Source organism: Patagioenas fasciata, chromosome 14 (genome assembly GCF_037038585.1).
Source record: "Patagioenas fasciata isolate bPatFas1 chromosome 14, bPatFas1.hap1, whole genome shotgun sequence".
In the NCBI taxonomy this organism is placed as follows: domain Eukaryota; kingdom Metazoa; phylum Chordata; class Aves; order Columbiformes; family Columbidae; genus Patagioenas; species Patagioenas fasciata.
Genome location: NC_092533.1, coordinates 18669955 through 18691073, shown reverse-complemented (window position 1 = coordinate 18691073; position 21119 = coordinate 18669955). Strand labels below are relative to the sequence as shown.

The following is a 21119-nucleotide window of genomic DNA, read 5'->3' as shown; positions in this document are numbered from 1 at the left end:
TCACAAGGATCTCGTCCCTTTTCCCTGTGGCCAACATTAGGAGAGGACCTTGTGAGTCATCTCTGTGAACTGAGGCCAGTGACAGACTGAACCCAGCTCCGGCTGGCTGCAGAGTCTGTGGGAAGAAGGAGCTGAAAGGAAGGGAAATTAAGTGTGGCACCAGCTTTCAGAGGTGGTTGTGGAGGGGAGGTTCATTAACACTTGACAATTACTGGAATATTTTATATCACAGGCACTTCTCAGCTGCATTTGTGGTATCTTTGTGGGGCTTAATCTTTTTTTCCCTGACTTCACAGTTCACCTCAGGGCCGATGGCTGCTCGTGTCAGGAGAAGGCAGGATCTCGGTACCGCTACTGGGACTCGAGGTGCTCTGGAGGTCTGTGATGCTGAAGCTCGCGAGTGGAAGTCGTGGTGATGGTGGGCAGAGGCAAAGGTAGTTGCAGAGTTGGTGCTTTAGTATGTTACACTGTGGAATAAAGCGGCTCAGACCTCCAGAAACACCCAGCAGCACATTGTGTCTCTCAGGGCCACGCGGAGGCTGGGTGTGGATACTTCCGTCAGCATCGGCCGCTCAGTTTGTGAGGGTGTATCTTGCTGTAGGCAGTAAAATGCAGCGCTAGATTCAGGGAAGAGTGCCTGGTGGAAAAGGATTTGGGGGTGTTGGTGACAGCAGATGAACGTGGGCCAGTGTGCGCCCAGGTGGCCAAGAGGCCACCAGCATCCTGGCTGGTTCCAGCACTGGTGTGGCCAGCAGGCCCAGGGCAGTGACTGAACCTGTGCTGGGACCTGGTGAAGCCAAACCTCAAATCCTGGGGTCAGTTTTGGCCCCCTCACGCCAAGAAAACCCTTGAGGTGCTGGAGCGAGTTGAGAGAAGGGAATGGAGCTGGTGAGGGTCTGGAGCACAAGTGTGATGGGAGCGGCTGAGGGACCTGGGGGGTTCAGCTGAAGAACAGGAGCTGAGGGGAGACCTTCTGATCTCTGAACTGCCTGAAAGGAGCTTGGAGCCAGGGGGGTCGGGCTCTGCTCCCCAGGAACAAGCACCAGGAGCAGAGGAAACGGCCTCAAGTTGCGCCAGGGGAGGTTGAGGTTGGATTTAGGAACAATTTCTTCCCCAAAGGGCTGTGGGGCATTGGAACAGGCTGCCCAGGGCAGTGCTGGAGTCACCATCCCTGGAGGGTTGGGCAGACAGATATGAGGTTCTCAGGACATGGGGCAGTGCCAGGGGTGGGTTATGGTTGGACTCGATGATCTTGAGGGTCTTTTCCACCCAAAATGATTCTGTGATTCGATGAAAGGTGATGGGCAACTGAGTCTGAGCTGGCTCAGGTTGTGAACCAGCTGGCTCCAAACATGGGGTGTTGCACTGCAGAGCTAGTGGAGGCTTGTTCTCGTTATTGTGGTGACTCGAGGGTGGTTCTCGGTGCTATGGTGAGGTGGAAGGTGATGCTGCTGTTCTGGGCTGTCAGGAAGCTCATGGAGAGCGTTGGTGCAGAAGATGGAAGCTTTCCCAGTAAACTCACGCTACCAAACTTCAGGAGCTGAAGCAGCTCAGTATTTGGCTTGTGGCCACTCCTTTTTACACTCAGATAAAACCCTGTCTGTGCAGAGACCTTGTCCTTCACACTTCAGATGAGTCTTTGAGCACGTTTGGCCTGTGGGAAGACAGCGATCTGCCTGCCTGAAGCTCGGTTTTTAATAATAAAGTATATAAGATGGCAATTTGCATTTCAGCAGCACCTTTAATTTACGACTCTCCAAATGCTTTACAGACATGGATTAACACAGCCTCACAACAACCCTGTGAGGTAGGTGGATGTGATCATCCCCACTGCTGCAGGGACAATGAGGACACCAAGGACTGGGGGCTTGGAGCGATCGTGCTGTGTCCCAGCACTTGGCCATTTGTGTCCCGTTAGGTCTTTGAGTTCACGTTGTGCCTTTCTAATGCGTGTGTTTGACTTGACATGGGGCTGTACTGATAACGAGCCTGCGGCTGGCTGGCACAGACTATAAAGGCCATTATTCTAAGGCAGTGGTTTATTAGCAAAGTAGGCAGTTCCTTGGTGCTTCTTGCTGTTGGAATAATCTGAGGATTTGAAGGCATATAAAAAATAGAGTTAGATACCAGCCATTGCACATGGCAGGCTTGAACTGGATCCCAGTTCCCAGGCGAGGAAGCTCTATGGGATGCTACTGTAAAGGTACTGATCAGAAAGGACATAATAATTTAATAACATTATTGTCCATGCTTGGTCTTTCCTCAGGGAAAAAGAAAACAAACAAAAACCAGAAACAAACCTAGAAAGTCACTGCTGGTTACAAGTCAGCTTCAAGCTCTGGATCTTTGGCTTCATAGCACCTGCAAAAGGAACAAAACGTGGTGCATCAGCAACCTGTTTGGGCTGGCAAAAGAAGTAAAGAAACGTATTCCCTCCAACCCAGTCCCAGTTTAGCTTTCAAACAGCTTGAAGTTGTGTGAATTACTTGTGTGGACTGGATCTGAGAGTCCTGATGGGAATGTGCTCCAACATCATCTGTGGGGAGGAGTATGGTAAGCTTGGACTAGAGGGTGAGACCTTGACTTAAGTAAGGCTGGCATCATTTAGTGACAAACCACTCTATCTTAGCTGGCCCTGGGTGATGGCACCTATATACGTGAGGTGAGCTCAAGACCTGGAGTTCAGGCAGCTTGGATAAACCCGAGATGGGCACCCAAACTTTCACCAGGCTCACTGGAACCAGTCTGGGCCTTCAGGAGTTTCATGGCAGTGTTTTATTATATTTCCTTTCTGAAGGAATAAGAGAGCAAAGCAATACCTTGAAGGCATGCTCTTATCTAGCAAGAGTAACAATCCCCAGCAAACTCTCTAAAAAGGGAGGTTTAAAAGACAAACCTTTTCTGATGGCGGGTAGCTCCTGCTGTTGTTCGTGTTGATGTTCTTCATGGAGATCAGGGTGATGCTGTTCTCCTTCTGGCTCGTGCCTGCTGAGCAGCTGTCAGAAGAGAAGGCAGGATTAACTGCTCTGGAAAATGAAATAAAGGAGTTTCTTTGCACTTAACAGGAGGCAAACATGCAAGGCAGGGGACCAGAGCTGATTTGTGTTGCCCTTTGAGCTGCTGTCCTGATTCAGGCTCTCTCTTGGTGCCAAAATCCCCATCCCCTGTCTGAACGCGGGTTCAGAGATCTCTGAGGAAACAAGCAGAGCGTTCAGATTTGGATGCGGTGCTGGTTTTCCTGACAGAAAGCACGGGTATCACCCATGTCACTGCTTGTGGGCAGAATCAAGGAGCAGTCTGGATCTGGTTCTCAGTGACAATCAACTGCAGCCAGCACCAGAACTGGAACAAGAGGAAACATTACCCTGTCCCGCTGTCCCGGGTTTATTTGTCATACAAAGGGAGTGTTGGACCATCCAGTGCTCCTGCTCGCGTATTGCCAGTGTCTCTCTTAGGAGAGAGAGTTCCAAGCATTAGGAAGGTGGAATTTCCCTTTCTCCCTACCCCAAGGGCCGGGATTTGCATTTAGTGCCGGTGAAGACTGGGTGAATTTGGAGGTTAGGCCACCTCAGGGGCTGCAGATCGGCTGGATCATGATCATTAAGGCTATTTAGGAACCATTGATGTCAATGCAAATTTAGCACTTAAATACTTAGAGGCTTTGCTCCCGGTGTCCCTTGCTTCTTTCCAAAGCAGGGTTTATTCCTTTGGTAGGAAACTCTCAGATCGAAAAGTATGAGCAACATATTTTGGTCCTTTCCAGCTCTTGTTCCCTGCTTATTTTCCATGTGCAGCCTCTCTTCTTGGGTGGTGGGTTCAGATGGATCATCCTCCAAAGGTCTCTGCACTGGGGCCACCTCATCCTGCTCTTGCTATTATAGATAACTGTAACAGGCATCTTGGAAGAGATTTTTGTGGACCTGATCTCATCTCACTGAGGCTGCTTGAGATCCAGAACCCAAGTCTGTATCTAGGCAAAGAAAGACATGCAAACTGCTTTTGGAAGGTGATGAGTCTCCACAGATATCAGTGCAGCTTGGAGATGAGGGCCCTAAATATTGAACTCCCACCTCTGACTCCATCAGGCAGAGGATGAGGTGCTACACACGCTCACTCAGGGTTTTTACCTGTATCACAGAAATGCTTCCTTCCACCTGAAATAACCAAAGCAGCCTCTTTTCCTTGCTAAAATTGGTTGTGGAATAAAAGAGGCACTTTCAGTAGGATGTGAATAGCATGAACAGCCTTACCTCTCAGATACCACGGAGGTCCCTGGTTTCTGTTTGTCTGGAGGGAGAAAAACGATGTACAGGTGAGAAAACGTCACAGCCAAGCAATAAAATAAGTCAGCTATATTCAGAATTATGTTGTACAGGGTTATAAATGAAATTAAAATGTGATTAGAGACACCACGGGGGCTACTTGAGAGTTGATGAGAGGAAGTTCTTTAACTGAAGTGACATAGGGGCAGGAGCAAGTGCTTTGCTGCCTGTTGAGGCACTCGCATCCTTCGTTCTTTCAGCAGTTATTAATATCTCTCTTGCCATAGAGCAGCCTTGCCCTCTAGTGGGGATTCCTCCGTTGGATTCCGAGGGAAAAGGAGTGCCAGACTCCGTGACTTTCTCTGGAAATCTGCACCTTTAACTGCAGCAAAGTCGGGACTGTTCCTTTGTGCAGACGAGTCTGGCTGGGGCTCCAAAGATATGGTCCCACCACATTCTGAACTGCTGAATCTGTGTTCCCGTTTGGCTTCAAAGCCTCCCAGCTTTTTAGAAAACATGTAGGAATTGCCAGACCTATGTGGAAACTGATAACTTTTGATTAAGGAATGACAAATCATGCCAGGCAAAATACCTTCCGAGTCCTTTGAGCGGTTGCACTTGAACCTCAGGCTGACCACGCTGACCAGGATGATCACGACCACTATCAGGATAACTATGAAGCTGATGACACCTGGGGATGGAGGAAAGAACTGTCTGTGACTGAAGTAACAACGTGCCTGTCCTCAGCTTCGGGGGTGGTGGGGAGACTTGGGCTGTCATCAAAACTTGGGTAGGAAATCAATATTTTCGTTAAAATGAGCATGCTACACAACAGGCAGAGATGTAAGTAGTCACTAGAGCAAATGGCTTTATCCCCTTGTGTTTTAGCCTCAAAGGGATTCTGATAAATTAAATACTTAATTGGCAAAGCAGTGCCAGGAGGGCGTAAGTTAGCTGATTACACTGGGGATGGATTGAAGTAGATATGCGCTTACTACAGCCAGTAAATCTTATCCTAAAGGTGTATAAAGTCAGATAAATATGTAATATAATGGGCAGAGACAGGCTGAACTCTGAGAATGATGTTATCTGTCTCATAAACCGGTGGCCAAGCGCGGACTTGATTCTGACATTTGGCCTCAATAAATCAAGCTATTTTTGCATGGGGATTCTGTCCTGTTAGACTGCTTCGGGACTTCTGGCTTCCCTTGGAGGATAAGCAAATGATATTAATACTTATGAAGTTAACACTTGACTTCTTAAAATCCTTCTGAATTAACGCTTTTTCCTATAGTGTTACAGAAATGAGCAAATTGATTTTTGTTGCGTGTCTTCAGGGAGGAGGGGGACAGTACAGCCCCAGGCAGAGTGAGTCTCTGACATCTAAGCTGTGCCTATCTTCGGATCTATTGCTCGATTAAGATGTGGCGTCCTTTGCTCCATCCTCCTGCAGTCTGAAGGATGCAGACTTGGCTGCTTCCTGCAGTAATTCAGGGTGGGAATGCAGTCCCAATAGGTTTGTGGGGAAAAAACCCAAAATGTCTAAGCTTCCAGGTGGGTAATGTATTTATTCTAGAACCTGTCAGGGAAAGCAAGGCATAGCACGGGATCATTTGTGCCCAGGTCTTGTCCTAACATGGAGCTGGGGCAAACACTGGTGCTGGGAGCAAGATCCCAAGCTCAGGTGTAGCCATGGTGGACTTTCAAATTGTCTGTCCCTTGGGCAGGGCTGGGAGAATTGATTCAGTGCTTTATTACCTGCTGGTGACAAGGGTTTTCCTTTGCACTTGGAAAACTCCAGGATGAGTCATGCTGAAGGAAACTGTGGAGCCTTCTCTAGGGAAGCATCTTTGATGCTGGGTGTACAAAACAGACCCCCCCTTCCTCTCCCCAGGTCACACAAGACCTTACCAAAAGCTGCCACCGTCAGTGGTGATTTCTCATCTGTCGGAGTGGGTGTAGTCAAGTAGCCAGAGAGCACAGATGTTGGGGTAACTGGCGCCGAGGTGCCTACAAGAGGGGAAAAATGGAACTTTATATAAAAGTATTTCTTCCAAGGTTGGGAAGAGGATTCCTAGCCATGCTAGAGGACCTAACTCACACAAGTGCTTTATTGAAGAGGATAACGATGGGTCCTGGCCAGCCCCATCAATGGTAACAGCGAAGTGACCAAGACCTGTGTGGGAATTGGATTGTCTTGGTGTGGCCTCGTTTCTCAACAGTTTGAGAACACCCGCAGGGTTTTCGGCTGGGGCCCTGGCGAAGAAGCTGAGCCTGGCTGGTGAAGGACTGACCTGGCAGGGTGTCCTGTCTCCCTTCCTTTCACAGAATCATTTCTGTTGGAAAAGACCCTCAGGATCATCAAGTCCAACCACAACCCACGCCTGGCACTGCCCCATGTCCTGAGAACCTCTTCTCTGTCTGTCCAACCCTCCAGGGATGGTGACTCCAGCACTGCCCTGGGCAGCCTGTTCCAATGCCCCACAGCCCTTTGGGGAAGAAATTGTTCCCCAGATCCAACCTCAACCTCCCCTGGCGCAACTTGAGGCCGTTTCCTCTGCTCCTGGCGCTTGTTCCTGGGGAGCAGAGCCCGACCCCCCTGGCTCCAAGCTCCTTTCAGGCAGTTCAGAGATCAGAAGGTCTCCCCCCAGCTCCTGTTCTCCAGCTGAACCCCCCAGGTCCCTCAGCCATCACACTTGTGCTCCAGGTCCCCGCACAGCTGGCAGCACAACTGCATGTTAAAACACAGACTGGCGTGTCTGGACGGACATTCTTTTACAACCTTTTGCCATCTCGGCACCTTTCCTGCTGTGACTCACAACCACTGTTTCCACGCTCAACAAGTTGGCCCAAAGCGCTGCTTTTGTGGAGCTTTACAGGCTTTTCAAGGGCTAGAGGGGATGGGCAGCATCCCTTGGGTACCCGTCAGCCGTTCACCGTGCTGCCGTGAAGACAGCCTTGCTGTTGGCTGGGAAAAGGGCTGTAAAATATCCAGCGATAACCACCTGTCTGTGAGAGAAAGGAGAAGGCACCTTGAGTTGCTGATGTTGTGGTACTCTTGCTGGTCTTGGGCTCTTGACCTGCACAGAGAAATGTAGAATGTGAATCTTTGCCTTGAGTGTCCTCTGTTGACTGAAGGAATTAATGGGAATGCTGGAGAGGAGAACAGATTGATAGTAGTGCTGGTGATACCAGGCTAGAACCTTCCCACCATACATACTTCGTACTATTTTCCATGTCCAAATAGAAACTCAGGGAACCAAAATCCAAATACCTTTGTATAAAGTGTTCAGCTTCTCCAGTCCCAGATGCAGTTTTTGGGCAGATACAGGAATTAAATAGTGGAAGACTGAACCGGGATGGTTATAGGCTTGCTACTGCTCATAAATGTCAAGACTTAAAAAAAAAATCTATTCAAGGGAAGAAATTCTGCAGATTATGTGTGTGGATTGACTGACTGGATTGTCCTTGGAATTACTGAGGATGCTGTCCTGGGTTATCTAGAAGTAATTAAGCTCATTTTTGTTGGGCTACTTTGTACACATGTAGTTCAGCTGCGGCAGGGTAGTTCTGTTCCAGCAAGAGTTCCAGTTATCAGTGGGATAAACTGGCTTCTGTGGACCTGTGTGCTTTGTCACATCTGCTTCCAATGCCTGTTTAAAGGTAGCCTGTGTGTTTTATTCGCAGAGGGAAAAAGAATCCTTTACTGCCTCCTGGATGTGTGTTGAACAGCCAGATTATCTGCATCGACTTAATGCACAGCTCTGGGCCCTGTCGGGAGACTGAAAACAACGCTTTAGAGCTTCAGAAGATCATTTGGAGGTCAAGTGGGATCTTCTTTCCCCCTTTCCCATCCCCACCTTCCCAACAGCAGTGTCTGGCCAGAAGTCTGTGCTGCCTGGAGAAGGGTGAAGCAGCTCCTGGCACCCTGGGACCGGGGCTCCTGTCTTGCAGAAAACATCACCGCATTGGAATGTCATTTAGGCAAAAGGGGAAAAGGTTATGAAATAACAAATCTAACTTGTTCAGAAACTGCATGGAGCAGAACAGTCCTGAGAAGCAGAAACTGCTGCTGGACAGTTTTCTTGCCAGTCATCAATCCCTTCATTTCATCCTGAAATTGTTCTTCTGGCCATGGGCGGTGGGCAGAAGCTGTGTTTTGCTGAGCCTGGCACAGATACCCCATCCATGGGAAATGTTGGGTCTCGCACAATAGGAGCCCTCGCTTCTGGAAGCATCAGCAACAGTTCTATAGCCAAAGATGTATGGAGCTTTTCAGAGATAAAGAAGGGTTATAATTAATAGCAATCTGCTTGGGCACAGGCGTGCTGGTCGGACATCTGTGCAGGCAGAGCTGACCATGGGTTTTCAACCTTGCTTGTGTTGGAGAAGATCTGAGTGGGACAGGGAGAAGCAGAGCAGCTTCTGTCTTGGCCGCTGCAGATTTTTGAGACTGAACCTTTAATGAGGAATTGGCTCAGTTGTCAGATTTCAGACTTCCAACTCACTTGGGTTCTGCCCTTATTCTGAGAAAACTTACTGAATTCTCTTTTTTATACTTGCAGGCTGCATTAAGCAAACTGTCAAAAACAAAGATTGTGTTTTAAATGATGTTAAAAGGGCTCCCTTTTCTTTAGCATAGATCAGTCATTCAAATTCACCCCAGGCAGTGGATGTTAAGTGCATTTTGTCTCGTGTTTTTTCACTGCTTGCATTAATAAGGATACAAGACGCGATTGTGGCTGTTACTGATGGGTCAACCCCAAGATGAAGACAAGTGCTTAGATAACCTGCACCATGTGAACCGAGTCAGCTAATTGCCATGAAATTATCTAAACTTATTCTCACTCTATAAAAGGACAAAGTACCTTGAGGTGGCGGAGCTGATGTGGTTCTGCTTCCATTAGACTTTTCATCTGGATCAAGAAAACACAGGAAAGAAGAATTAACTTTTGAAGCTGCTTTTAACTGTGCTATGGAGAGGTGTTGGGTTTCCATGGGGTAAAAAATTTGGTTTGCATGAGACTTGACAAAATGCCAACTGGTAAAGCCTGATCAGACTTTTTTGATATGTGCTTGCCGAGCTGCTGCCACTTCTGTGTCATGGATACATTCTGTGCTTTTGGGGAGCTGGACTGAGCTGCTCTTTCAGCAGAGACTCCAAAATTCACAATTTTTGCTACTGAACAAGTACCATGGTGCAGACTGGCCCAGGCTTCCCCTGCCTGGGCAAAACGTGTAGTTTTCCATGCTTACCTTGCACAGTCGATGCCAGCAGAGTCGTAGTGACAGGAGAGGACTTGGCCATGGTAGCTGGACCCACAGAGGTGACATCCGGGTGGGCTGGCGGTGTGGATTTTACCGAAGGCTCTGCGGAGGAAGCATAGCATTACTGCCAAGGGAAACACCTGCCACACAGTCCTCAGACTCCTTGGGAGCGGTGGATAATCCGCCAGGAACAGCACAGCCACGAGCAGACAAGGGAACAGCCTTCGTCCTGCTCAGCATCTTGTATAATGTGTCAGCATTAACTTGGGCTTTTTTCAGTGTCCAGAGGTGCTGAGCAGGAGACTCAGGGATAAGTCTGCTTTTTGCCATCATTTTTTTCCCCACATTGAAAATTACTGTATTTTTTTGTCACTGGACACTTTAACTGGCTGGAGCTGCCTGGCACCCCTGTGTATCATCTGTTTGCCTCTTATCTGAAATGCTGACTTTTGTGTTTTATGTCACTGACAGTCCCTAAGCACAAATAATGTGGTCTGAAGGCTCTGTCACCTTCCTCAACCTGCTACACAAAGCTGCATAGTGAGAAGGTGATCCAGAGCAAGATACGGGGCAGAAACCTTTCGATAAGCTCTCTGCAAGGAAGAGTGGATCACCAGCCTGGAATTCATAGGCAAGTTCTTGTCTAGACTTCTCTTGGCTTTCTGATAAAAATGAGAAAATATTGCAAATGGTTCAAATGGTTTTAGGGAGGTGTTTTGTTTTGTTTTGTTTTGTTTTCTGGAAGGAATGGAAGCAGAATCTGAGATCTTTCTACTTTATAGTTTTGGGGTCCCTATGGAGAGGTAGCTATGCTTAGGAAAAAACAAAGTAAGGAAACTATTCAGAGGTCTGTATTACTTCTTTTTATGTCCTTATGAGTGATTGTTGCTTCCATGAAGGTAGATAATAAAGCAACAAAGCAAACCCCCTGACATGAGCTAGAGCTAAGGCGGTGTTCAGTCCCTGTGCAGACACAAACATTTTCCAGTTTAGGACAAGCTTCTCCATGCTTCCCCGTTTTCTCTTGGAGAAATGCAGAACATGTTGCCCTGTTGTATGGGAGGTGCTGAGGGTGTGCAAAGCACTGGAGGTTTAGAGTTAATAAAAAAAACAAAGAAGAGCTGGCTGGATCACAAGTCCTTAGGCCACAGGTCTTCCTTCCTTCCCATCGCTGTTCTCATCTAACCTGCTGCTGCACAGGTCCATTTATTGCTGGATGGCCCAGCTGCACTGTGTGTCAGACCAGTGACAAGCCAGGATGCCCCTGCGCATCTCCAGATGAGCGTTACCTGAGGTGTGGTTCTTTACATCAGGGCTGTGTGTTGTGGATTGGGATTGAGCTGTAAAACAAGCAGAGACACATAGAATCATTTTGGTTGGAAAAGCCCCTCAAGATCATGGAGTCCAACCATAACCCACCCCTGGCACTGCCCCATGTCCTGAGAACCTCATCTCTGTCTGTCCAGCCCTCCAGGGATGGTGACTCCAGCACTGCCCTGGGCAGCCTGTTCCAATGCCCCACAGCCCTTTGGGGAAGAAATTGTTCCCCAGATCCAACCTCAACCTCCCCTGGGGCAACTTGAGGCCGTTTCCTCTGCTCCTGGCGCTTGTTCCTGGGGAGCAGAGCCCGACCCCCCTGGCTCCAAGCTCCTTTCAGGCAGTTCAGAGATCAGAAGGTCTCCCCTCAGCTCCTGTTCTCCAGCTGAACCCCCAGGTCCCTCAGCCGCTCCCATCGCACTTGTGCTCCAGCCCCTCACCAGCTCCGTTCCCTTCTCTCAACTCGCTCCAGCACCTCAAGGCCTTTCTTGGCGTGAGGGGCCCAGAATTGCCCCCAGGATTTGAGGTCTGGCCTCATCAATGCCCAGGACAGGGGCTGACATCTACATGTGCTTCTTGTGGGATCTCCACAGGGGGGGTTGAAAGATGCACCAGAAAGGGACCGTTTTAGTCAATAAGAGCTGAAAGGGTGGCAGGGGCAGGAGATACTGAGGAGGGAGTTTGTTATTGGGGTGGCTCTAGGGGCCTGTGGGCAAAAGGACCTGGGCTCTGAGGGTCCAGAGGGTAGAGCATGTGAACTGCTGGGGATCTGAGACCAAAGATGTGGTGGGATTCCTCTGCTTTCTCTGTGCTTCCTGAGACACCACATTGCTTTCCTCCAGCCGAGGTTGGGGGCAGAGACCAGAAAAGGGTCATCTGGGGCACGGTGCCCTCCATGGCCCCTGGAGATCTGGGGAGAATGGCGATAAATGGGGTGGGCAGAGGTGGGCAACACGGTGTCCTGGGAAAGAATGGGAGGCGGATGGGAGTTCTGAATCTAGTTCTCATCTCTGGACTCTCCGTTTGCTTCCCCACGTGGGCATGGTCACCCACATCCAAACAGATTTATAAAGCAGATGACAACCCAGGAGGTACCTGTTACAGCGTGGATGGAGGAGTTGGCAGAGGCTGTAGTACCTGGAATGAAAGAATAAGAGTATTAGTGGTGTTAACCTATGGTTGTCACACATGAGTGTTCCTGCTGGTTGCGTGGTTTGGGTTTTCCTCATTTTCTGTATGAATGACTTTGAAATACATGGTTTTTCCAAGAGCATTAGCAAAGAAGTAGTAGCAAACACTAAGTGCAAAACTACCAGGTTCTGAGTAAATGAGTACTGGAGTTTATTCAGCCCAGGTCAATTCCCTGGTCCCCAGATGGAGCCGGATCCTTCAGGGAACCACCTTCCCTGTTCCAGGGAAAATGCAAATACATCGGTGGGGTCATTCCCTCCTTAACGAGTGTGTGGATGAGGTGTGTAAAGACTTCCAGGAGCCAATGGGACCGTTCTTGTTTTGTTTCTTTTATCTTTTTCCTTTCTATCTCCTACCTGTGATCCCTCTGTCTATGTGTTTGCACCCAGGGATGCAATGGGGCTCCATGGAAACTGGGACAGAGCCAGGAGGCTGCAGCGAGGGGACGGGCTTGGAGCTGCCTTCCCTGGTCTGGGTCCCAAGTCCTGGGGGTCCATGCAGGGCTTTGCTCTCCCAGGGTTGTAGGTGTTGCACCGAGTCCCTAGTTTCTCAGCTGAAAAGTGTTTCTGCTTGCGTTTTTTTGGGGGTTTTGGTTTGCATTCATGCCAGAGCATCCCTGCACTAATCCCCCGTGTTGCCTACACGCAGAATGCATGGTGTTTGTCTTTAAGCCCCAGCTCCTGGAGTCCTATGGTTAGACGAGATGCCAATTAAAAGCGCTTCTGTTTAAAATGGGAAAAAGAAATGTCCAGTTCCCGTATTTGGAGACAAAACCTGGAAAATGTAAATGCACTTTACAGGCTCAAATCAAACCCAACTAGTTTAACTTTGCAGAGGTGACTTTATCATTTTTGAAATGCGCATCCTATAGTCTAAACCAGAGTGAATGCATAATAAAATGTGGTCTCTTTCCAGACAGGATTTGGCTGTGAAAACCAGACCTGACTTCTCAGACCTTTTCCATGCTTTTCTCTCCTAGCTTACTGGGCAGCAGGCTGGCAAACCTGTCTTGTTCAGTCCATGAAAGAGGAAGTGTGATTAGATCTTTAATTACATAGAGAGGAAGGGACTAATACGTTTTTTCTCTTTTTTTAATCCATTGGGAACAGGACCAGCAAACACGGACCTTACGGAAAGGGAGGCTGAGCAATAGGAAACTGTCTTGACATGAGGATAGCGAATTGCTGGGAGCGATGGTGCAGGAGAATTACAGGATATCGCTCTCTGCCCGTTCTGAAGAGCAGGTTAAATGAACATCAGTCTAGGAACGTAAACGGGGTTATGGACAGATGGAACATCACTTGCTAAATCAGCTCCACAGGAACGTGCGGTGGCTGGGGCTGTTTCCATCAATTACAAGAGTATGCCGAATTTTCTCTTTGTCACTGGGCTTCCTCTTCTTCAGCAGCTTTACAGCACAATTTATGGGCATCGGTTTGCAAATGCCTTGAGGTGCCCTGTAAACATCCAGCACAAAAAACAATGTGCTGAGAACACCGCGGGGGCCAGTGTCCTCGAGCAGCTGCCAAACTCAAGCACCTTCTTTCTCCAAGACTCCTTGCAGAACCCGTTGTCTTGTTCTTCCATGGGGAGAAGTAGCTGCTTGTAATGCATTTGCTTTTTTTAAAATGATCACAGGTGTATTTGGTGTGCGTGGCATGTGAAAGCATCAAGAATTGCTGAAGAAAGAGCTATTGTCTGCATTCAGTCTTTGTTGAAGGAGAAGGGGAATAAAGGTGCTGAGCTGGCTGTTTATTCAGCTAATTTTGCTGCAGCTGAGGAATCTGGGAGCTCGAACAGAGCCTCTAGGGATGGGAGAAGCTGGGAGTGAGGAAGCTGATGCTGCTGCTGTCCCTGACAGACCATCCCATGGGCTTCAGCTCCAGCATCCTTGGCACAAGGGCAAGAGGATCCTGCTCAACAATTTCAACAGCTCAGCCCCTCACTGCAGGTCACACCAGAGCACTGGCTCATTGGGAGTTCTCTGTTTGCAAAATTAACCTGGGCATAGTTGTAAATAAGGTAAATAAGCTTTTTATGTCTTTTCCCCTCCATTGCTTGGTCCCTGGAGTTCACCTGCCCAAGCAGATGCTCACCCAGGTCCTGCCGTGACGGAGCTTTGCTGTGGAGATGTGTCCGGTCTCACTGGGCACTTTGCTCAGGAATATGCGGCCCTGGCTCTATAAACACAACCGCACGTTATCTCAACGTGGAGCACGTCTGGCTCTGATTTCTGGCCACTCTTGCTTGTTATGCCTCCCCTGCCAACTCAAATAATCAAAAGTCCTGTTAAACGAGGTGTTTTCTTTTCGCCGAGGTGCCGAGCATCCCGGTTGGATTTCCTCGGAGGGGGATGGACGTGCGCGAAGCCGGACGAGCCCGAGCCGCGCCGCGGGGCCGGGCGGCAGGATGGGCACGAACAAACAAGAGCCGCGTGTCGCGGCTCCCGCGGGCGTCCCCGGGGGAATCCCATAAAAATGGTGCTGCCTCTGCCAGCCCGGCCTGCTGCCCCCGCCGAGGACCCTGCCTATATAAACACCTCGCAATAATAATCAGGATGCAGCCAGCGCAGCTGTAATTGCAATAAACATCAAAGCCATTCAAACGACTCCCCATTGAGCGTGAGGGCTGCCAAAATACGTGTTGCTTGTTTGGGTGCAAGTGATTTATAGCCGGATTGTGCATTTCTAGGTGGAGACGGGGAGCTTGCTGAGGGATTAACGATGGGAAATAGAACTTTCTGTTCATGCTGTATGGGAAAGCGCCGGTTGCCCAGCGGAGCCGCGGGGCTGCAGAGGAGCGTGTCGGGGCTGCAGGTGCATTTCAGCTCTGACTCAGCACGAGCGGCTGTTTGGTTCCACGGCGGCAGCTGCAGAGCCCCTGTGGCTTTGTGCAGCTCTGCTCCACCAACCTCGCTGTCACCCTCTGCTTGCAGGTTGCAAAAAAGAGACCTAGCAACCTAAAATTAGACTTTTCGATTCATATATTGGCCCATGACAAAAGTATACTGACCTGGGTGAAATGCAGCAGCTGCTGAACAGCAAAAAGCAACAGCTCCCTATTCTTGGGACTTTTGCATGGAAAAAAAAGTCCTGTATTAGGAAACCTGGAAAGCAGAGAGCTCTGCAAAAGCCATAATAATAACCCACACATTTTATGAAGTGTCTAGAAAAGGTGCCTCTGCCCTGAGGGTCTCACAGCTGAACACGTAAGGTGGAAATTGTGGAGGAGACAGAGAAGGGTGGTTACACGGCTGGATCACTGACAGCCTAAATCAGGTCCCAGATCTGCAGAGCTATTTAAACATCTAACGCCAAATGACATGGGGGGGTTTGGCAGCTCAGTGCTGAGAGGTTCTGAATTGTCGTGACTCCGCCAAAGCATTACGGAAAGTTTAGAGAGCCAGCAATTAAACCCGGGTCTCGTCAGCACTTAAAATTAATCTTAGCCTTCCTCTGCCCCTCCTCAAGGGCTGCATCCAGGCCTGGGCATCCTCTCGGAGCATTGCACTCTGTGCCGCTCTCTGGGGAGTGGTGCTGGAAATCAGTTAAAAACCGCTTGGATGTAGAAAACAAGCTGGGAGACAAACAATGTGGGGAAACCGTGTGGACGGAGCGGGCGCTGCCACATCGCCCTGCGTGCTGAGGTCTCTTTTTTCCATGGGAAGCTGTTGCTCCTGGCAGATGAAAGCGGTGTGGCTTGTCTCCCGCCTGCACCCCCACTGCTCCGTGTTTTTTGGGGAGCAAACGCCTGCTCCATCACCCTGCAGCGCCATCACTCTCCCAGCTGCTGACTGGTTCCAGTTCCCTCCCTGACCTGCTTGTTTTTTACTCCTGGGCTCCGCAGTGCTGGTGATGTGGGTCCTGCCCTCCTCCTGGCTGCGCTGCTCCCAGGGTTTGTCCCTGGCTCTTGGGTTTGGAGGAGGAAGTCACTTTGTCCCCAGTTTAATGAAAGATGAGGAGGGCACCTCTCCAGGCCTGGTGGGAGCCAGAACCCAGCCTGTGCTTTTTGCCTACCTACAGATTTTAAAAATAGTATTATTCATCAGCAGATCTCAAAGCACTTTATGGAGAAGGGGGATAAGTGTGAGGTCTGTTTTGTTTTCTGCAGGTGGGAAACCGAGGCACAGAGGAAGTGTCACGAGTTGCAGGTTAGTTCAGCAGCGCATCTTTCCCACCTTGCACAGGCGCCTCCCCAGTGGCCCTCATCAGTTCATACGATTTTCCTCCAAAAGCTGCGCGCTCTAGGTGATCGGCCGCTGCATTTACTTGTGCGCTACACCCGGAGCAGTGTCCGCAGAGATCAGCCGTAGGTGCCCACCAAGCACATCTTGCTTCCCCCAAGTGTGTGGAGTCTCTTTGCTTCCGTTTCCAAGTTTATTCACAAATTTGTGATTCTTTCCAGTCATTCCAAGATTCCCCAGCCCGTGGGGTGTTTGTGAACCACCATGCAGGAACGTGATCTGCTTGGGGGGGGGTTCAGCTCCCACCCAGTGACCCGGGAGACAAGGTGTGCTGCAGACAGGGCTGGTGGCAAAGGGATTTCTCATCATTCCTGTTCTTTCCACTGTCTTTTCTTCAGTGTCCAGGCTGGAGCTCCCAGGGAGCAGCTGAGGGACGTCCCTGCCTGGTGCCACCATTTCAGCACATGGCTCCAGATTTTAGGTGAGTGACCCTGATGATATCACCTAGGTTTTACTGCCAGATTTCAAAGCACCTTATGGAAAATGTCATTTTATTATCTCTATTTTGTATCTGGGGAAAACAAGGCAGGGGAGCGTGGCTGCGATAAGCGGCAGACACAAAGCCCAGTGGTTCTGTGCCTCCATCAAGCATTGTCAGCTGTGACGTGTTTCGTTTCTAATCACACTAATTTCACTACAATTCCAAGATTTTTAGTGATTCCAAAGTCACTTCTAGCTAACGTAGGAGAGGGGCTCACTGAATCGTACGTCTGCAGCCGCCCACCCAAGCTGCGCTGCCCTCAGGAGCGCACAGTCTGCAGTTGTGCCTGATGACGGTGGGAAAGGTGGGGGACACCTGCCCTGGGTCCCCTCTCTTGCCCAGAACCAGTGGCGGTGTCCCCAGCGCCACAAGAGTTGGCTTGGCTTGCTCCAGAGGGCACATACGTGTTCCACACCTCCACGGCCCGTTTTAGTAGAGTTTGCTCGTTGTGTGGGAGGACGGTTGTTTGCTGCAATGTCCATCTGGAGTCTCAGAAAACCTTTTAGGTCTACTGAGCCTCCGTTCCAGAACAGCACAAATGTGAGGACCTAGATCTTGTATACTTCAAATATAATTTTTAAATCTGTAGGGATTATAGGAGAAGTTTGATGGACTATGCACACTTGTTGCTGGTATGCACTGAGCTTTTGTAAACATTGACTCTTGTACAGTTAAGACGTGAATAATCAGCTGGAGACAAGTACGAGACTAATAGATATTATAGAACAGTAGAGTGTCACATTATGGGGATGTAGTCCCTTTTAGCAAAGGGCTAATAATGCAGCTACTCAAAATAATTTATTCCTAATCCACAGCAGCTTGAAAGAACTTGGAGTTTTGGTTTTGTTCGTTGTTGGTTGTTTTTTTAACTTTAAGGCAATAACTGAGCTGCTGGAAATTTTTAAAAATGCTTTGATCTTGCACTTTTGCAAGATCTCTTGCACATTCCTGCAACAAACAGCTCCGCACCAACCTGCCGTCTCATCTTTTATGTAGCCCAAGCCACAAGCTTTGCCTCTGTACGATGCCCCCGTCCCACCCCTGTGTCCCGGGTCAGCAACCTCAGTCTCAGGGAACCCAAAGCAGAGGTGAGCAGGTTCTCCCTGTGCTGTGAAATCCAGATGCATTTAACTGCATCCCTGGTCTGTCCCCTGGTTTTTAGAAGATTTGATGAGATTGAGGGGCAAAGTCCCCTCGAAACTTTCACACCTCTCAATGCCACGGCAGCTGGAGATACCAGAGGGGACTTTGCTTCCTTCTGCTGTGCTGGGATGATTCAGCTGAAAGGTAAAACCAGCCCCCCCGCCCTTAAGTCTACAAAAAAGGGTGAATGGGAGGTTCCTCTTCGTTTATGTGATGGTTGGTCATGCTGCGTGGTGGAGCAATGAGACCTTCTAGCCAAGGCTGGTGCTAGGCAAGGTGCAGATCTGCCTTCCCCAGCCTTGGGCTTAAGCCCACGCCTTGGCTTACCCAGCAGTGGGTTTACCAGTGCTGACCCCTCCAAGGACACCTGCTGTTGACTCACCTACTGTAAACGGGAGATAATTCCTGGAAAATGTCGCTGGCCGCTTTGATCAGATCTGCAGAGTCATCTGCGGGGTTTCGTGTTACTAGAAGGGAGCAGTTTGTTTTGTGAACAAACATTTCTCCTGACCACCTCCTGCTTTCTCTTCCTCCTCCTCCAGCTCAGTGTTGCGGTGGCCGCTCCTTTTTGGCCAAGGAATTGGTTTTAGGCTGCACCAGCTGCCCTGTTTTAAGTGTCTGGAAGGTCTCCTGGTAGCTCAATCTCTGTCCTCTAGCTGCACCCCATGCTTTCAATTATATAAAAAAAGATATATAGACATATGTATATGTTTTCTCATTTTTCTCGTGGTGTTATCCATCCGCTGGCTGCGGCACAGATAAGGAGAGCAGCGGATGGAGCGACAGTGGGAAAATCCTGCTGGGTTCTCATCAACTTCCAGGAGGAATTTTTCAGTGGAAACGTTTTGTCTGGAAAACACCAGCCCATTGTAATAGAAACCGTTCATAGGAAGAGGTTTGTTTGGACAAATTTTCTGCTAAGTGTTTCTGGGGGAGGAAAAACAGGTTGGAAATGTTCCAAATCTCCCCACTTCAGCAACTCCAAAATAACAGTGTTTGAACCTTCCTTTAGAAAGAACTGCGAGAGCGTACAAGTTTCGATTAAGAAGTAATAAATTCATTAATGAATTAATGGACCTGCACAATGTGCCTGCTACCAGGCACAATTCACCCCCCTGCTGAAGCCACAGGATCGTCCCTAAGGAAAAGGGAAATTTTCCAATCTATACTCTCTTACTTCTTATGTAGCTGCTAACTGACTTGTTTTCTGTATTCTCTGCCTCTTAAATATCCCATTATTATCAGTGCAGTGGCTGTAACCCACAGGCAACTTCTATGGTTTAATGAGAAAAACGTCGGATTTTGGGACACACGGATCACTTTTAGGTGGTTGTCTACTAGAAACAGCGTTGATGTTACAGTCTATATTCCTTCGAATGTTTTTCAGCTCCGAGCTACCGCAGCTGTCAGCAACACAAGAGGTGCCTGATGCCGCAGGAAAAGACAACCTGTCACCCTTCGGAGCAGGAAACCGGCTCCTTCATCCCACGCCACCACTCACGTGGGAAAGAGAAGCTAAAGCAGAATTGTCACAAAGGAGCAGAACTATCACAATAAGGATGTGTTCTGTGTGAGTCTTGCACATGGTCTTTGTATTTATAGCAACAAGAGGAAAAAATACCTTTGAGGGAAATAACATCCTGTACATTTAAATGTTCTACCTTTACACTTATTTGACAAAACTCATTTACTATAAAATGCAGAAACACTCAGCAGAAACACTCCTTTTGTTAACGAGGAAACAAGTTCTTTTATCCCAGTGCTGCCAAATAAACCCTGTAAACCTGGTACAGCCACATTTTTCCCAGCAACGTGACTCTGCCACCCCTGGATTTAAAGGCTGAGCTTTCCGATGGCAGCTCGTTCGTGTTCAAACCCCTGGCTGGTTCCCTTTGGTGACCCCCGTGAAGCCAGGCTCCCCAAATCCCCCCGCCAGCACCGTTTCCCCCTCCCAGGGCGCGAGTGCAGTGTCTCACCTGGGAAGAGCACGAACAGCCAGAGCAGCGGATGGACGGACGGAACCAGCATCTTCTCGTGGCTCTGCAGCCCCGCCGAGGCTCTGGCCATCCCGGGAGGGACGCAGGGTGAGGAGCAGTTTGCCTGCCTGGGCTGGCTCTCAAAGGGCTTCCTGTTGAAGAATAGAAGGAAACGGGCTGAATCCACAGGGGAACTGTGTTTTTTAGCCCATTATGGTCGGAGAGGATGTGAGCCATCGCTTACCGACGGCAAAGGAAACCTCGCCATGGGTTTGGTGGGGAATTCGGCTCTCGGAGCAGTGGCACAGTGGGCCTGCCCTGCTTTGGGCCTTGGTTGCTTCTCCATGGTCCTTGGGGTTTTTGGGAGGTGCTGTGTTTGTGGCGAGGGTGTGCACCTCGCGTCCAACCCCCTCCCCATCAGCTGTGGGGCTGCAGGCTGCCCCAGTCCTTCCTGGATGAGGAGCTGCTGGAGGAGCTGGTCCTCCCCACACCTGAGAGGGGGTTTCTTAACATTTCAGGGAGGGATTGGGAAATATTCGCTCCTCGTGGGGCCAGAGTAACTCAGCAGCTGGTGCTTCCCCATGCCCCACACCTCCTTGTGCAGCTCCAGCAAGTCTGGGCACCAGGACACGCTGATTTGGGGTGCTGGTTCTTATGCAGCAGCAGCAGCATCTTCCCCATGCGATGTACAGCACACAGTAGGGTCTGACTTACCCCAACCCCAGCTCCTCGGCAAGGGGGGAAACTGGAGAAACGGGCTAGTCCTGCCCTTCACCTGCCCCAAGGGCTTTGAGGCACTCAATTTCTCTGCCCTGACCTTGGTGCGCTTGTCTGTGCACATCCTGTCTGTCTGTCCCTCGCTGCCATAGTTTGAACTTCAGAGATAACAAGTTACCCCGTGTTGGATGTGAGTGGGTGTTTGTGGGGAGGAGAAGGGTCTCAGCAACCCCATCGGGGAAGGCTCCTGCACCCCCCTGTCTCAGAGGGTCTGTGTGGGTGTTCAGAATGTAAATCCATAGGATTGAGTCTCCTGGCTCAAGAGTCTGCTCCAGCCCCTGGAAAGCCGCAGAGCCCTGGCCGAGGGGCTGTTCCTGCACTGCGTGGAGCACATCGAGGGGTGCAAGGTCCTGGCTGTCCAGGACCGGGAGACAGCGGCAGGAACAGAGGGAGAGATCTCCTGTGTGCTGCACACCTCCTTGCATTCCCATGGGTCCCTTCAAACACCTCCAAAAACCCAA

The 21119-nt window shown here is 49.6% G+C and overlaps 1 protein-coding gene across 6 annotated transcripts; it reads right to left on the bottom strand.

Annotated features, from left to right (window-relative positions):
• Positions 1-1721: 1721 nt before the first annotated feature.
• Positions 1722-20027, bottom strand: ECSCR (endothelial cell surface expressed chemotaxis and apoptosis regulator). 6 transcript variants are annotated; one of them, XM_065849159.2, is made up of 12 exons: positions 19882-20026; positions 11943-11984; positions 10820-10870; positions 9519-9632; positions 9131-9178; positions 7268-7342; positions 6174-6272; positions 4855-4953; positions 4251-4287; positions 2897-2996; positions 2301-2361; positions 1722-2088 (listed from the first exon to the last, which is right to left on the bottom strand). In XM_065849159.2, exons 1-11 carry the CDS (start codon positions 19970-19972, stop codon positions 2353-2355), a joined length of 765 nt encoding a protein of 254 aa, XP_065705231.1. In that variant the 5' UTR covers positions 19973-20026; the 3' UTR covers positions 1722-2088; positions 2301-2352. The 6 variants fall into 6 exon arrangements, with proteins under 6 accessions (XP_065705231.1, XP_065705234.1, XP_065705232.1 ...); XM_065849162.2 differs by having other exon boundaries at positions 7295-7342; positions 19882-20025; XM_065849160.2 differs by having other exon boundaries at positions 1722-2361.
• Between the last annotated feature and the right edge of the window lie 1092 nt (positions 20028-21119).